Consider the following 18,711-nt stretch of genomic DNA (forward strand, 5'->3'; position numbering starts at 1 on the left):
AATTGTTTCTTTCTGGCTGCTTGCAATATTTTCTTCTTGACCTGGGAACTCTTGAATTTGGCTCTAATATTCTTGGTAGTTTTCATTTTGTGATCTCTTTCAAGAGGTGATTGGTAGATTCTTTCAATTTCTATTTTACCCTCTAGTTCTAGAATATCAGGACAGTTTTCTTTGTTATTTATTTATTTATTTATTTTAGGTAATCGGAGTTAAGTGACTTGCCCAGAGTCACACTGATATTAAGCGTTATGTGTCTGAGGATGGATTTGAACTCAGGTCCTCCTGACTGCAGGGCCAGTGCTCTATCTACTGCACCACCTAGGTGCCCCAATAATTTCTTGAAAGATGTTGTCTAGGTTCTTTTTTTTTTTTTAATCATGGCTTTCAGGTAGTCCAATAATTTTTAAATTATTTCTTTTGGATCTATTTTGCAGGTTAGTTGTTTTTCCAAAGAGATATTTCACATTGTCTTCTTTTTTTTTCATTCTTTTGGTTCTGTTTTATGATTTCTTGATTTCTCATAAAGTCATTAGCTTCCATTTGCTTCATTCTAATTTTTAAGGAATTATTTTCTTCAGTGTGCTTTTGTACCTCCTTTTCTATTTAGCCAATTCTACTTTTTAAGGCATTCTTCTCACTGGCCTTTTGGACCTCTTTTGTCATTTGGCCTAGTCTGTTTTTTTTTAAGGTGTTGTTTTCCTCAGTATTTTTGTTTTTGTGTGTGTGTGTGTCTCTTTTACCAAGCTGTTGACTCTTTTCTCATGATTTTCTTGCATCACTCTTATTTCTCTTCCCAATTTGATTTCTACTTCTCTTACTTGATTTTCAAAATCCTTTTTGAGCTCTTCCATGGTCTGAGACAAATTCATATTTTTCTTGGAGGCTTTGGATGTAGGAGCTTTGACTTTGCTGTCTTCTTTTGAGCGTGTGTTTTGATCTTCCTTGTTACCATAATAACTTTCTATAATCAGAGTTTTTCTCATTGTTTGCTCATTTTTCCAGCCTATTACTTGACTTTTAACTGTTTGTTAAATAGGGCTCTGCTTCTAGGGTGGAGGGCACACTGTCCCAAGCTTCAGGGGTTTTGTTCAGCTGTTTTCAGAGATATTTCTAGGGACCTGTAAGTTTTTGGTTCTCCCAAGGTGCTATGATCTAAGGAGAAGCGTTTACTACTCTCCCGGCCTGTGCTTGGGTCTGTGAGCAGCCACAAGCACTCTTTTCTGCCCTGGAACTGTGAGGAGGGTCCCTACTCCACTGTGGCTACAAGCTCTGGTGTGCTTGTGCTCCTCCTCACCTTGAGACTGCCATCCAGGACTGGGGACCCACATCTGAGTATGGGCAAAGTAGCAGAGTCCTGTCTTAGTGCTAGCAAAAAGACCCCTGTAATCTCCTTCTGATCAGTTGTTCAACCCACTTACCATCTGTGGGCTGAGAGCTCTGGAAGCAGCTGCTGTCCCTGCTGCTGCTATCAGCACTCAGTCCCAAACCCTTCTCCTGGTTTTCTGTGGCCCAGGCTGTGCTATCACAGCACTGGACTGTGCTCCTTTCTTCCCCTAGTGCAACAGACCTTTCCTGTCTACCTTCCAGGTTGTCTTTGGCTGGAAATTTGTTTCACTACATCTTTTTGTGGTTTCTGATGCTCTTAAAATTTGTTTAGAGTCATTTTTAAAGGTATTTGGAGGTGTTTAGGGGAGAGGTCAGGTGAATCACTGCCTTTACTCTACCATCTTGGTTCTGTCTCAGCCAACTGATACTTTTAAAGGGAAGACCTGAACACATTGCTTTCCTGCTCAAATCCCTTAGGGGATTTCATACTTCCTTTAAGGTAAAAAACAAACTTCACTCAATTCAAGTCCACCTCCTACAAGAACATGTCCAGATTGCCCCAACTGTTAGTGCTTTGATAGCACTTACTATGTTTTGCCCTGTATTTACTTATCTGTGAACTTATTTTTCCCTAAACCCCCACCCCAGTAGAATGTAAGCTCCTACTTGGTAGTCATTAGGACTCAGTTTCCTCATCTTGAAAATGAGGGGCTTTGATTAGATAACCTCTGATGTCCTTCTAGTTCTAAATTTGTGTTTCTATGATATCCTAATACTTTAAGCAACTTGTAGTCTAAGCCCCCAAGACTTCAGGAAGGCCAAAGAAAGCTGCCATTGCCTAGACTTGCATAAGAAAACTGCTTGTATGAAGATTTCATACATCATCATAGCTTCAGAAGTCTCTTTGGAAGATTGAACATAGTTTAATGATAGCCATTGAGACACATAAACAGAGTTGGGGAAACCTATGCTCTGCAGGCCAGTCTTGCCCTCAACAAATACAAAGAACTCTTTATTATTTGGTGGGAGGTGAAATCAAATGGAATAAAAACTATGCTTAGTGTGCATACCTCTTAGTTCCCAGGAATTATGAAACTTTCTGCTATCTACCTTTATACTTTCAAACTACTGAAACTACAATTTTTATCTGAGCATTTCTTCCGCTAGTTAAAAGGACCACAGGCAACTTGATATCCACCTTTCTCCACAACCTCTTTATACTTGATTCCTTTAGCAAGCACTTTTCAAATGCTAGGGTCCTATCTGGAGACCCATCATTCCTCTTGAGACTAAAGTAGTTATATGTTTTTGTTAACTGTGTGAAGTTTTGGGAAACGTTAAAACATTTTACCCTTTAGGATGACTGTGCTACAGTCATCTGAGACAATGCTAATTTCATCTGAAAGGAAACAGGAACTGAAAGATCTGTGATTGGAAAGTGTGGTTTCTCTTAAAGAATGTACATAGTCTAGAGAAGCTAATAATAGTAATAGCTCACATTCACATATGGCTAGAAGGTTTGCAAAGTGCTTTACAAACATGATCTCATGTGAGCTTCATAAGAATCCTGAGAGTTGGTGCTACTATTATTCTTATTTTACATGTAGCAAGTGCTTAATAAATGCTGACCGACAATTTTGTTCTTAGTCACCTGGCATATCTTAGCCAGAATCTTCTTTCTCCAACAAAACCTGGGAGGTTTCAGTTCTTACAGTTTTCTACGGGTACTTCTCAGGGCTCTTTGGACAATGGAAATTTAACAAAAATTACAGATTTAATGCTATATCAATCAAACTATCAGATGGATATTTAACAGAATTAGACACAACAATAACCATTCAGAACAAAAAAAATCTAGGCTCTCAGAGGAAATATTGAAAAAAGTAGAAACATAAGAGGAATAGCAATTACAGACTTCAAATTATACTGTGAAATAGTAATCACCAAAATTATTGAGTAAAATAGAAAAGTAGATAAGTGGAACAAACTAGACATGGAAGAATCAAAAAACAATTTAACTCAATAATCCAGTGTTCAATAAATCTATAAATATAAATTACATGGGGAAGAGCTCCTTATTTTGCCACATTTACTTGGAAAACTGGAAAGCAGGTTGGCAGAAATTAGGTCTAGATGAACATCTTATAACAAATACCACAGTAAACTAAAAATGTATGCACAACTTCAACTTACAGGTCACAACATAAAAACAAATAGAAAAGAACCAGATCAGTTACTTTCACAGTTATGAATAGGAAGAATATTCTTAACCAAACAAGTCATAGAAGAAATCACAAAATGATAAAATAGATCATTTTAAGGAATTAAAAAGATTTTACTCTTATAAAGTGAATGCCACTAGAATTGGAAGAGAAATTATCCATTGGGGGGAAGATCTTTGTATCAAATACAACTAATAAGGTTCTGATATCCAAGATATACCAGGAACTAACACAAATGTATATGGTCAATAACTACCCCAAAGAATAAATGGCAATAGGATATTAACAAATGGTTTTCAAGAAAGAATCTTAATTATATGAAACACTTATCTAAATCATCAATGATAAAAAAAATACAAATCAAAACAATTCTAAGGATTCACCCTACACTTAGAAAGTTGACAAAAGTGGTGAAAGATGGGAATAGTCAACAATGGAGTAATTGTGGAAAGAAGGTACACTAACTTTGATTGTTGGCAGAGTTGTGAATTGGTCTGATCATTCTGGAAAGCGATTTAGAATTATGCTTAAAAAGTCACTAAAATGTTCATACCCTTTGATCCAGAGATTCCACTACTAACCATGTACTAAAAGAAGGCCAAATACAGAAATAAAATCCCATAAATACCAAAATATTCTTAGCATCTTTTTTTAATGGTGGCAAAGAACCAAAAGCAAAATGAATTCCCATTGACTGAGGAATGGCCAAATAAGTTCTAGTACATGAACGTAATAGAATATTATAATGCCATAAGAAATGATGACTATAAAGAATTCAGAAGAAGGACCTGCAGCCAGAATGGCTGCTTGAATAGAGGCAGGGAACCCAATTCTGAAATACCCACTCAGCAAAAACCTAAAAATCATTCCAGATGGAGTAACAATCAAGAAATTCAGTAAAAAAACAAAAAACAAAAAAAACAAAACAAAACAAAAAACAACAACAAAACAAAACAAATAAAAAAAAACACTATAGTTTCTTGTTCCACACTAGAATTGCACAAAAAGGCAGCCCGAAGCCCACAGCCAACAGGAAAGAAGGATGCCACAAAAGCCAGCACCAGTTATTGAAAACAAAATAATAGTTTTTCATTGAGACCGGAGACATCAGTGGCTTGAAAAGCTCTCTGTATGGATGAAGTAAGAATGGAAGGCTTCCATGATAAAGTCCTAGGGCAGTTGGTAACCTACAGCAGAGACCTTGGGAACAACTAGAAAGGCACTCACCAGTTCAGGCATGGCAGCACTCAGACTGGGATACCCAGGTCCAAGGCTTCCAAGCTCCCTAGCACTCTAAGATACCATAGAGGAGTCTCTCAAAATTTAGCACTCTGAACCTCAAAAATTCAGATGGAGGAGATGGGATAACTCTGGGAGGCAGAAGTCAGCATAGGAACCCAGATGAACTAGGTCTAGAGTAGGGGTGGGGAACCTGTGGCCTCAAGGCCACAGGTGACCCTCTAGGTCCTCAAGTGCAGCCCTTTGAGTCCAAATAGGACAAATACTTTTATCAAGGGGATTTGTTAGGTAATGTTTGGATTCAGTCAAAGGGCCACACTTGAGGACCTAGAGGGCCACATGTGGCCTGGAGGCTGCAGGTTCCCCACCCTGAGATCAAACAGGGCTATCACCCCACCTAAATTGGAAGCAATAGGTAGCTACTTGCCCTAGCACAAAGCTCCACTTGAGGAAATAAGGCTAGAGAGATGAGTGGGCACAAGAAAACAACAGACTACAATAAAGATTATAAAAGATTGAGACAAAACTCAAAAGCCAACCTAAAAGGAGAGAATAACTCCATAGCAACTTTAAGAAGACTCAAAGGAAAAAATAAATTTTCCACAAGGACAGGGATATTGAAGAGAAATGAAACAAGATATAAACAATGAAATAAAAACTTGGAAGGAGAATAAATAGCCTAGAACAGAAGGTGGCAAACCTTATCCAAGTAACAGATTCCTTTAAAATTAGAATAGATCAAACAGAAATCAAGTGAATCCATGGGACATTGAGAGATATTAGAACTCAAGGGAGGGGGTGGGGGGATTGGTAATGGTGCCAAAAAGGAAAGAAGAATGTTGAGAGCCACTGAAACATGTTTTTCAAAGGTTAATAGCCTTCTTTTTGGTCTCCCTGATTCAGGTTTTTCACCACTCCAATCCATCTTCCACTTAGGTGCCGTGGTGATCTTCCTAAAGTACAGGTCTGACTATGTCACTCCCCTACTCAAAAACTCCAGTGACTCTCTATTACCCCCAGGATCAAATATAAAAATCTGTTTGGTTTTAAAACCCATCACAGCATGTCCCTTTCTTGCCTTGCCAATCATCTTACACTTCATTCCTCTCTGTGTACTCTATGAGCCAGCAATACTACCCTCCTTGCACAGAATGCTCCATCTCTGGACTCCATGCTTTTTCACCGGCTGCCACTTGTGTCTGGAATGCTTTCCTTCCTCCTCTCCACCTCCTGGACCCTTGGCTCCTTTCAAATATCAGGTAAAATCCCATCGTCTGTAAGGAGCCTCCCCTGGGCTGTCTCCTTCTAATGCCTTCCTCCCGAGATGATCTCCCACTGATACTGTATATATGTCTTGTGTGTATATAGTAGCTTACATGTTGTATTCCTCAGTGTGATGTTAACTCCTTGAGAGGAGGGACCATGTTTTTGTCTTTCTTTAGACCCCTAGTGTTTAGCATAGTCATGGCGCTTAATAAATAATAAATGCTTCTTGACTTGACAGAGATGTATAGAGGAACCTGCAGCCTCCAGAGATCCTATCTCTGTCACATAGGATCTCTAGGCCTCAACTTCCTTTTTCTGTAAAAAAAAAAAGAGAAGGTTGGACCAGATGGTGTCTGAAGTTCCTCCTAGGTCTAGGTCTATGATGCTAATGGCAACCTGGCACGTACTATATTGATATATTTTATTTATATTTATACGTGACTTTTTGATTCACAGCAGGAATCTTGACTTTTTCTTTTCTTTTTTTTCTTTTTTCTTAAAAGTATACACATGGAGTGGGGCGGGTAGGTGGCGCAGTGGATAGGGCACTGGCCCTGGAGTCTGGAGGACCTGAGTTCAAATTCTGCCTCACACCCTTGACACTTACAAGTTGTGTGACCCTGGGCAAGTCACTTAACCCCATTGTCTAGTCAAAAAAAAGAAAGTCTACACATGGAAAATGCTTTGGGGGAAAATGTTTTGTCTAGGTACCTCCCATCTTGTTAAGTTGTAATTATCCCCAATCTCTTGGGATATTCTTGGAGTCTTTCTCAAGTTACATCAACATCATGTATTCTTTGTCCTGCATACCTACTTCTGGGCCCCAGAATGGGCCTGGATTTCCCAGGAATGTGTTTTAAGATCACTTTAGTGGGCACAGTGGAGAGGGAGCTGGTCTCAGAGCCACGACAAGCTAGGTTCGTGTCCCACTTTTTGACACATGCTCTTTGTGTCCCTGGGCAAATCACATAACTTTTCAGCACTCTAGGCAATCATCTAAGACAATAAGGGCTTAGAGAAGATGCTGAATTTCGATGGTAGGGAGATCCCCATGTTAATGAACCACAAGCCCATCCCTTATGATTTTAGAATGTATGAACTTTGAAGGCCTAAAAGAGTTAAGGAAGTTCCTTCAAAAGCTTTATGTATTCCTGTGGAATAGCTTTATGTTCTGGCTGAATTGGGTTCATTATTTTTTAAAAATCATATCTGTCTCCTGCTAAGGAAATGTCTCAGTCCATTTTTCTCATGGTTTGACTTCTTTAATTATATAACATCTCCCCCAACCCCCACCCCCAAAATAATCATGGATAAAATTCTGCTTGCTGATTCACATGGCATTCTTCTTTGTGAAATTCTCCCATCTGATAAGGATTTCTCCTGATCCCTAAGATTCCTAAAAAAGTACCCTTTTCTAATAATGATGGCTTCTACTGGGAGAGTGCATTGACATTTATCCTCCACAAAAAGCCTATCCAAATGCCTCCTCACAGAGTAAAGATGGCCCTGAGTTCTTGAAGGCTCCCCTAGCAGAGCCCAAACTCTTTCAGGTCCTATCCATTTGAAAAAGCCTTTATATATGAGTCTGGTAATAACACACACATTTTTCTCGTACTTATCCTGTGAAATAAGCAATACAAGTCTTACTAGTCTCATTTTACAGATAAGAAATTGAGGCTCAGAGAAGGTCGACACATACCATGGACCATATAGTGCAAGGTTCTTAACTTGATGTCTATGAACTTAAAAAAAATTGATAACTACATTTATATATTATTTACTTTTTTTGTAATCTTACACATTTAACTTTCATATTTAAAAACATTGTTTGAAGAATGGATTCAGAAGCTTCCCCAGATTAAAGGGGTGCATGATTCAAAAAAGGTTAAAGCCTCCTAATTTAGCTAGTTAAATGGCAGAAATAGAATGTGAAATTCTGATTGATTCCAAATCTACTGCTATTTCTGCTATCACATATTACCTCTCTGATCCACTAGATAGCTGTGTGATAGAATAATTAATGCACACACTCCAATCCAGCCCAACCAAACTGTTTGTCATTCTTAGTATCTTGCTGTATATTCTTCTATTTGCCTGTGTCAGTCTTCATGCCAAGTAACGGTCTCCTCCCCTGCCCATCCTCCTCTCTGCCTGAGGTGGCATAATTAGAAATATATTAGAAAGGGAATTGAATAGAGAGCCAGAAGACTTGGGTTTGAATACTAGCTCTGTCCCCTACTACCTACATAACTTTAAGCAAGTCCCCTACCTTATCTCCACATCTCAGCTTCCTCATTTGTAAAATGAGATGGTTGGACTTGGTGGTCTCTAAGACCCCTTCTAGCTTTAAATATATGGTCCTATGATTCCACTGGAAACCTCAGGGGAATCAGTCAAATATTATCCCAGAGAGGGTGTTAAACAAATATCCCCAAACTCAGCATCAGTACCCAACTAATTGGGATTCAACGAAGATTTACTTCAAAGTATTTTCTTTGGAAAGAAAATGAACAAGGAGGAGATGATACTCGGTATGCAAGACACAGAGATGTTTCCTTTACATAAGCCTGAATGGTCTATGATTCATATGGATTAGAAACTCCTTCCACCAATGCAGGCTTCTCTCTCTCTCATACATACACACACACACACACACACACACACACACACACACACAAACACACATGCATACACACAGAAGATACAGCAATACTAGCCTCCTTGCTGTCCTTCACACACAATGCTCCATCTCTGGACCCCATGGAACACTGGAAAAGAGCACTGAACTTGGAATGTTCAGGATATGGTTCTGCTATTTATTTCCTGTGTGATCCTGAGGAGGTCACTCAGCCCTTCTAGGCTTCAGTTTCCTCATCTACAAAATGATGGAGTTGGGCTAGATGGTCTCTGAGGTCCCTTCCAGCTCCACTAACATGATTTTATGATAAAATTACAGCAGAGTAATAAAAGCAAATGTAGATGACGATTAAAAACAATTATTTTGTTCAATAAAAGCCAATGCCCAATTGCTGGTCCTTGAAAAAAATAAATGTTTGACTTTAAGCATATGAAAAATTCCGAAATTGTGGCCTGGGGCCGGACACCATCACAACCAGGAGCAATAAGCAGTGAGGCCGTTGGGGACCCCTGTGATGACTTCTGGGCTTTCCAGTGCTACAGTGGAATTGAGGCCATAGGATTTTCTTAGCAGAAATAACACCAAAAGCAACCCCCCCCACAGTAAGAAGCAGAATTTCAATTAGGCCAGGGACAGCATAGGAAATAATGAAATAAGTTCTCAGGGCATGTTCTCCCCTAATCTTTTCCAGAGCGACAATTACTCAGTTTGCAGCATAATATGGCTTTTTTCACCATTACACAAGATCTCCGTGCCTCCAAAAGCCGCCAATACTGAAATCAGACACTCTTCCCTAATACCATAAAAATAGATTCAATTTGATATACATCAAGGTAATTTCAGAAGCAATTTCTACATTTCAAGAGCAAGCATTGCTTAAGTTTTTATAAACATTCATCAAAATGATTTCATGGGGCATGCTAAAAGGCATCTGATGCATTCCAGGGTTAACAAAAAAAAAATCCTGTATCCTTTCTGTGGTATATCTGATGAGGCAGCACCAAATATTCTGACAGAATCTAGAAACTTCACTTGATTCAAATGCATGTGAAGTGTCTTAATGATCACACCAAATCAGCCATTGGATTTAAAACTTTCCCCCAACCATTGCCAGTAAATTGAATCAAGACAATTTTTCACTCGGGTAGGCTGACTCTGGCTCCTTCAGACACCTAATTCAATTGGACAGAATTTTCTTTCATCCTTTTCCCCCACACTGCTTTTTTGGTGGTGTATTCAAGCTGATCCTGGTCTTGGAGTGGAGGGTGGGGGAGCAGGGGAGGTTTTTTTTAATGTCTGTGCAGCCTCAGGACTCAGAACAGTGCCTTGTGCATAGTAGGTGTTTAATAAATGCTTAATAAGTACATTTTGTGCTCTAGTGCAATGTTGATTTTTTACTTTGAGATCCTAGACTCTTAAGAACAAGAAATTTTCAAGTCATATACTTAAAGTTGCTGTGGAAAGGGGGGCTTAATCTCTTCTTTCCTACCTTTTGCGCTCAGTGTCTGGCTGCTTAATTGGGGAAAAGTCACTCAAAATTTCAGGATTACACTTTATGGCTATAAGAAATAGCCAGGGATTCATAGCAGCCCAAGTCCTCCATGGACATTTCCCCAAATATTAATAAATGCCCTTTGGATCTGAGTTTAGTCCTTGGCCATGCAGTTCTTGGAGCAAGGGATATCAGCTAACCAAGGGGCTTATATACCCTTGTTCTCATGTGATATCCCTCCCTCCACTTTCTCCAAACCTTTTGATTGACCAAGAAGGGACTATTGCATATATGAGACAACTGAAGTTCAGAGTGATTTAATGACTTGCCCAAATAAATAACCAAAGTAAGCAAACATCTCATACAGATTGTCTGGGTCATGGAAGTCATGGCTAATCCAACCCTTCTTTCTATTCCCTTCACATAGCTCCTTTATTTTTTGTTTTCTCTACATTCTTCTCAATCCCCTCCTATCCAGCTGCTGAAAGTTCCTGTATGACCTTGACCAAGTCACTGAACTTAGTTCTTCATCTGTCAATTAGATGGCCTCTAAAGTCTCTTCCAACTCCAGATCTATGCACCTCTAAGTCCACCCACATACCCTCCTGCCACTTAATTTCCTTCTCTGAAATTCAAGCTAACAAGCACTTATTAAGTCACTTGGCTGGGCACTCCTGAGACCATACAGACTCCTCTTTACCCAGTCATTTTCCACTCTGCTTCTGTGAACATACCCCCTCTCCACCTTTCTGTCTCTTGATCTGAAAACTACAATCAAATCAATTCCTCTATTGCCAATAGAAAAGGTCCATCAGCAGATTACCCTGTTATTCCATTTACTAGCCAGAGCATAACTCTCTTCCCTGGCCATTACTCTCTTATATCTGTTGTCTTTCCATTTGATCTTAAGCTCCTTGAGTACAGGCACTGCTTTGCTGTAGTTTATCTAGGCTAAGCATTTGGCACAGCGACTGGTGCATAGTAAATGCTTAATAAACAGCCGTTTATTCATGTACCTACTATGTGTCAAGCACTGTGCTAGGGACTGGAGATCAAAGACAAAATGAAAACAGTCCCTGCCCTCAAGGAGTTTACACTCTAGCAGGTGGGTAGACAGAAATCATAAGCATCTGTACAAGGCATTTGAGGATAAGGGAGAGAGCCCTAACATCTGGAAAGGCTTCCTGGAGGAAATAAGAGAATCATGGCATAAGGGATTGGAAGGAACCTTAGTCCAGCCCCCCACCCCCCACCTCAAGATGAGAAAATGGAAGTTCATAGAGGTTACAGGCCTTGCTTTGGGTCAGACATGATAGTAAGGTACAAAGTAAGTATTCAAACTGAGGCCTTGTGACTTGAAATCTAGGGTTCTTTCCATGGCACCACACAGATGACACACAAGTTGAGTAAAAATAATCTCCTTATAAATTTTTGGAATTTGAAAATGTGATAGTATGATGCATACTGACATTATTATCATTACTCTAGCCAAACAAGCAGAATAATTAGGCCTGAGTCCAGCTAACCTCAGGCCAGCCAGTGGGAGCTAAGAGTAGGTCAAAACTCCAGCAAACAAGGAATTAAGTTGGATATACTGTGGCCAAATACTAAAAGATCCCATCGAGGTGCTTGCTCCCCTATTCCCTCTGCTCACCGCTACTCTGAGGACAGGAGTCCCTCAGGGAGCACCAGCTCAGGCCAGCACAAACTGGCTCCAGAGGGCAGCCCAAGGAGAGCTAAGGACTAGACATCCGGTGGACACAAGGACAAATGAAAAGCCAGAAGGGGTGGGGGTGGGGACAGGAAAAGGATTTTTTGTTTATATATAAAAAGAATTCACAATACAAACTCCTCTGATTGACATTAAAAGCCCTTCACAATCTAGCTCCCATCTATCTTTCTAAGCTGATTACACATCACTCCCTCTTACACATACTAAATTCACTGTAGCCCAGAATGCAGCATTCTACTTCCAGACTCCATGGCTTTGCTTAAGCGGTGCTCCCTCCTCCCACACCTCTAAGACCCTGAAACCTCAAGGTCAAAGTTTCACTCAAGTGGCCCTCCTCCAAGAAGTCTTCCCTGATGCTCTTAATTGTTATTGCTCTCTCCCCAAATATGACTTTGTATTTATCATGTAAATATTTTTAATTTACTTATCTCTGTACATGCCACTTGCCTCTTCTCATCCTCTCACTGAGGACAGAGACCATTTGCTTTCTATTTTGTATGCATAGCACCCAGCACAATGCCTGGCAAAGAAGATCTTGAAGAAATAACAACTGGCATTTATATAGCTTTTAAGGTTTACAAAGCACTTTACATATATCATCTCATCAACAACCCAATGAAATAGGGGTTATTATTATCACCTCCATTTTGTAGATGGGAAAACTAAGACCAGGAGAGGTCAAGTGACTCACACAGGGTCATGCAGTTAATAAATGTCTGAGGCAAATCTTTCTGACTCCAAGTCCAAGGCTCTATTCACTATACCACCTATTATGCTATCACATGCCAACCTGTCCTCCAAATGTTTGTTGAATTGAAAACAATTGAAAGAGATTTCCCATTCTAGGAAACTTGGGAAAATGTGTCATCACACAAATAGATTCCTAAGATACACTCCATCTATTAGCAGCAACCTAGGTGGACTTATTACTCAATAGACTCCTTTCCATCATGTGTTCATGGCCAGTCACTTAATCACTGGGCACCTTAGTTTTCCCCCCTGTAAAATGGATCATGATACCTACATTACCTAACTCACAGGATGGTTGGGAGGAAAGTGTTTTGTAAATGATAAAGTGATATAGAAAGAGGAGTTATTATGATTATTTTTGTTGTTGGTGTATTGTTTTAGTTGTGTCTGATTCTTTGTGATCCCATTTTAGGTTTTCTTGGCAAAGATACTGGAGTGGTTTGTCATTTCCTTATCTAGATCATTCTACAGATGAAGAAACTGAGGCAAACAGGGGTGAAATGATTTCCTCAGGGTCACCCTCTGAGGCTGGATTTGAATTCACAGGGATGAGTCTTCTTGACTCCAGGTCCAGCACTCTGTCCACTGTGCCACTTAGCTAACTATTATTTATTAACTTATTAACTAAAGCTAATAATTATCATGTTATAATTATTATAATTGTTTCATTCAGCTCAGAGCCTGGTGAAAAACATTAATTGACAGGTATTTAACACTTACTTTTGCAGGAATGAGAAGACCTAAGGGTATGATTTCTCATGCTAGTTTCTTCATGATATACCTCAGACAGGAAGGTTTTAAATCTCAGTCTCACCACCAACACCGCAAGAACACTGGGTCTTATTGAGAATGTCCTTCAGTAGGTATGACATAATGGTGCCCATGGGAAGGAGACCCTCGGCTATTGGTAATAGGAGGGTTCTACTTACTGAATCCATTCACATCCTGAGTGCTGGAGGAAAAGCCTTCTTCATTCCGAGCGGTGCTCAGCTTGGTGGTGGCCTTGTCTGTTGTTGCCACAGGCCCCATCTCCCTCTGGGTGCTGCTCTGAGTCTCCTTCTGTTTCTTGGCTAGTTTCCTGCAAGGTAATTTTAAGAGAGGAGAAACCAGGGTCAGCTTGGTTCAACTGCATGAAGACCAAAAGAAAAGCAGCCATGGTTCAACTTTTTGGGTATCTGAGCTGAGGTTCACATTTAGGGTTCATGCAAACAACAAAAATGGCTACTTTTCTTGGGAACATTTGGGAACAGGGTAGGCAGGGAAGAAGCTCTGGGGGCTGCTGAATCTTGTGATGTCAATAATAATAGGTGGAATGTGTACTCGAGGCCCAAACAAGGTATCGTTTGATCACTTCACACTGTTATATGCACTCTCAAAGAGAATGGGAACTTTATGGTATTGAGGGCTACTGGCTTTTCTGGGTGAGATTAGAAGGGAAGGAAGGCTGAATTTAGAGTCAGGAGAATTAAGGTGGTGTTGTCTAATGGCAAGAGCACCAAATTGAGAGGAAGAAGATGTAGGTTTGATTCCTGGCCTTGCTGTTTGTGTGATCAAATGGTCATTTGATCATTTTGTCCCTTAATTTCCTCACCATTATAATGAGAAAATTGGGCTAATCAGTCTCTAAGATCCTTTATAGTTCCACATTCTATAATGTTGGCCAATTTCACTAACTATAACTCTGGCTGTGGCCACTTCCCATTCTGAGCCTTAGTTTTTCATCTACAAAATGGGTTGAATAATACTTTCTTACTCTGCTGACTCCTTGTGAGGCAGGGATTTTGTAAAACTTCAAGTATTATAGAAATGTGGGTTATCATTATTATTTAATCTGGCATATATGCCTGCAGTCCATTCTCATGAATGAAACTTGCTAAGTAAATCTTAGTTTAGAAGAATTTTTTATTAGCTTGGACCAGAGAAGAGCAGAACCTGGCTTTCATTCCTACCTATATAGGACAAAGATTCCGCTATAGCCACAAAGTAAAGTGCTTTGGCAAGGATTGGGAATAGAATGTTGGGTGGGTCTGCCTGACTTGATGCTCACAAGCTTTTGCTTTGTGCCCCTTTATTGCACTTTCCTGTAATATTATACATTACAGCTGCCTGTGTTTGTGTCTTATCCCCTCATGAGACTGTATGTTCCATGCAGACAAGGACGGGGTCTTCACTAAATTTTGTCATTTTTCTAGCATGTAACAGAGACCCCTGCACCCTGGAGGTACCTAATAAACACTTGTAAATGAATACTCAACATCCTTCCATGGCTCCCACCTGCCTCTGGGTTAAAATACACATTCTTCAGCCTGTCATTTAAGGTCCTTCATAATCTGACTCCAGCTTTCCTTTCTAGTTGTTTTTATACTGTCCTTCTCCACCCCATTCGCTTTTCACTCCAATCATATTGCTAGCTGATCACCAAAGTCCATACGTCATCTCCTACACTTGTGCATTCTCCCAGACCACCTTTTCTATTCCCTTTTCATCTCCATTTTTCAGATTCCTTATTATCTTTCCATTTCAGGCTAGGTACCACGACCTTCAGGGAGTCTTTCTTGATCCCCTCAGCACTTAGTTTATCCTCCTTCCTTAAATATTCCTGGAGCACTTTGTCTAATCTCTCCTTTCCCTCTTTCACTCCCTGCAGTGTACTTACTCATATACTGGCAATATTCCCTCAGGAGACTGTAAGCAATTTGAGGTGAGGGGTTGTTTCATTTGCTTTCCATATCCCTAGAGCCCAGTCTTGCACACAGCAGACATTGAATAAATGTTTGCTGAATTGAAATGAATGAATAATAAAAGCTCATGTTAAATAAAATAAAATAATTTTTTTTAAAAATAAAAGCTCTTGAGTTATGACACATTTTCATGTATATCCTTCCATTTTGTTCTTCTGGCCCCGTAAGATACACAGTGTAGGTATCATTCTCCTCATTTTATGGACGAGTAGGCTGAAGTTTGGAGTTTAAAGTCCCACGGAGCCAAGGGCCAAACCCAGGTCTTTTGGCAATCTTAGGTCGAGTATCATCTGCTTTATTGCAGTACCATCACCCACATGACACAGATGCCCCGTTCTATGATGGGCCTTGCTTTTGAGATCACCATTTATTGATGACACATCAGTCCAGAAATGGACCTCTCTGTCAAAGGGAGTCATTAAGGCAGGGTGAGGGAGAATGAAAGAATAATGCCTATCTCTCCTGTGGGTGGCATTTGAAACTTTCATTCCTCATTTATTGTCAGAAAGTAAAGTGTTTAAAAATGTATATGTGACCTTCTTAATCAGGAATTTGAAAAGATATATTATGGAGCCACTGCTCCAGCCTTAGCTCTGCTCTATTATCTCAGCAGGAAATGAAAAGAAAGCCAATAAAAGAGAGTTAACTGCCAAAGTGGAAAAAAATGGAAACCAGAGAGGGAAGCTTTCCCAGAGGTACAGCTGTTGACCAAACTACCCCATGCACTACGGAATTCCATAGCAAACTTGGTCTGGGACACAGATAACTAATTGGCTTTTAGAGGAATGAGTCCATCCTTAGTTCCAGGAAAAACCACAGCATGGCCGTGCTTGGCACACATCTGAATGAAAAGGCAAAAACTCAACCAGTGATCACCTAGTAGCTTCAAAGTATTTTTGGCAATTCTTGAGGTATAGCGACAACAACTAGATTGTAAGCTCTGTGAAGGGAGAATCTGTATTTTAGTCATCCAACTCCATTTATTCAAAAAGCATTTATTAAATATCTACTGTGTGCTGTGCAAGATGCTAGGTTCCTGGAGCTAAACCCAGAGTAGGCATTTGATAAATGAGTGATGATGACGATGAATGGGTGGGTAGTTGAAGATCTATCCGGTGGCACGGCTGAATTTTTTCACTTTTCCTCTAGATGTTCTGGTATCAAGTAAATGTAACCAAAGAAGGAATGAAGGGGGTGGGGCTAGTCAGAAAGGACAACTTGAAATGACAGTGCTGGACTCTCTCTGCTCAAACAGGGCATAATATTCAAAAGTTTATAAAATCCTAGCAGCCGTACAGGGGAATGCATCATCACCACTCCCATCACTGCAGTCACAGATAATGAATAAGCCTTGTGGGATCCCCACACTTGGGTTTGGAATAAGGTGACAGAGAGGAATGAAAAATAAAAGTGAGGCCAATTTTCAATTAAGCCAGCTCTGTTCATACCATCTAAGAAGGGGATGGAATGAAAAACAAAAAGGAGAGTTAATCACCAAGCTGGAAAAGAATCGATACTGGCTTGAGATAGAAAATAGGTACTGGCTTAGTAGTAACAAAGACATTTATGGAAACATATTAAATCTTTTAACTCATAAACATCTTCTAGATCCTGTTAAACCAAAATATCCAAGTCTCTTTGTTACAATATATTCACAATTCTAAATTCTAGTGGAAGACATATGTATACAAGATGAAGACTCTTCTTTAAAAAAAGAAAGATATTAAGCAGGGGTACTAAAATCCTACCTGAGACCAATTTGTGGATTATTCTATTATTATGGAATCAATAATAATAATCAATATGGAATATTTGCACCTGGAAATATTTGCAACAAGAACCCGAGTATTGCTTCTCTAGAACCTTCAGAGAGATCAATTCCATTCATCTCAACAAGCACAAATGTGTGCCAGCTACCACGCCAGGTGCTAGGAATATGAAGATTGTTTTTTTTTAAATGAAATGTCTCAATCTTTGAAGAGTTTACATTCTGCTGGAGAAAGCAACACCTATATTGATTCGTAAATTCAGAATATATTAAAAAATGTAAAATTTAATTGGGGGGACTAACAATTAGGGAAACCAGGAAAATAAAAAAAATTAACTATTTGCAGGAGTTAGCATTTGAGCTGAACCTTGAATCCCTTGATTAAGTGATTCCAAGAGGAAGGATACAGGAGCGTGTTCACGGCATGGGAGATACATCTATCTACACAAAGGCACAGAGTAGGAGATAGAATGTTGTTCTGAGGGAACCTCAGGAAGGACAGAAATGTAGGTGCAGGAAAGGGAGAAAGTAATGTAAAATGAGCCTGAAAAGATTGGTTAGAACCAGATTGTGTGGGGTGAGAAGTACAGATATTTTTACCCCCATTTTATAATTAATGAAACCAAGGCTCAGAGAATCTAAGGAAAGTATATAAAGTTACATTAGTAGGAAATGCTACATCTGGGACTCAAACCCAGGTCTTTTGAAACCAGGCTTCCTCTTAGACCACACCCTCATCACATTTTCCACTCTTCCGTGTAAGGTGAACTTACTCTCTTCTCTCACTGGGACTTCAAACCTTTCCCCACTTCTCTCAGTCGATTAGTTTCCTCCTGGACACCACAGACATCCTACCTAGCCATGACTTGAGAATCAGCCAATTCAATGCTGGCCTCACCACCACTCTTAATGTTTTTGCTTCCTTGGCCTTCTGCCACGTCTGCCATACCAATCCCTGACCCTGGATCACCTCTCCCCCATCCTTCACCCCATCTTTTTTCTCTGTTGTGGTTTAAAGAGGCAGAACTTCACAGCCCTGGCCCATTATAAATTCATGCTGTCTAATTTCAACTTGGCTCTTTACACTTAGGGTGTCTCCCTGCCATGCTCCACATAGTAAATGTTCTGGATCTCTTCTCTCTTCCCTTCCTCTCTCTCAGCAGATGACCTTACCCCCTACTTTAAGGAGATGTACTCCAACAGGTCAGATAAACACTTACAGGTTAAAAAGAGTTACTCTTTTTCCCTAAGCACCTTGGTCATTATCCTATTCCCAAATTTAACTGAGAGCTTTTCTTATTTTGCTTTTCATCTCTTTATTTACCATATTATTCCAAACCTAACTGTGGGCATCTCTTAAGACTTAGGTTTCAGTTTTCTTTCTTTTCTTTTCTTTTCTTTTCTTTTCTTTCTTTCTTCTTTCTTTCCTTCCTTCCTTCCGTCCTTCCTTTCTTTCTTTCTTCCTTTCTTTCCTTTTTTCCTTTCCTTTCCTTCCTTCCTTTCTTTCTTCCTTCCTTCCTTCTTTCCTTCCTTCCTT

General features: G+C 39.8%; 1 protein-coding gene across 1 annotated transcript in view; it reads right to left on the reverse strand.

Annotated features, from left to right (window-relative positions):
• Positions 1 to 18,711, reverse strand: part of PTPRT (protein tyrosine phosphatase, receptor type T) — an 885,105-nt gene that overhangs the window by 127,946 nt on the left and 738,448 nt on the right. Inside the window, exon 14 of the mRNA XM_027867127.1 lies at positions 13,595 to 13,743. Within this exon, the coding sequence (XP_027722928.1) occupies positions 13,595 to 13,743 (149 nt within the window). The remainder of the gene's footprint in view (positions 1 to 13,594; positions 13,744 to 18,711) is intronic.

The sequence above is a fragment of the Vombatus ursinus genome, unplaced genomic scaffold (assembly GCF_900497805.2).
Source record: "Vombatus ursinus unplaced genomic scaffold, bare-nosed wombat genome assembly UNPS02014785.1, whole genome shotgun sequence".
Lineage (NCBI taxonomy): Eukaryota > Metazoa > Chordata > Mammalia > Diprotodontia > Vombatidae > Vombatus > Vombatus ursinus.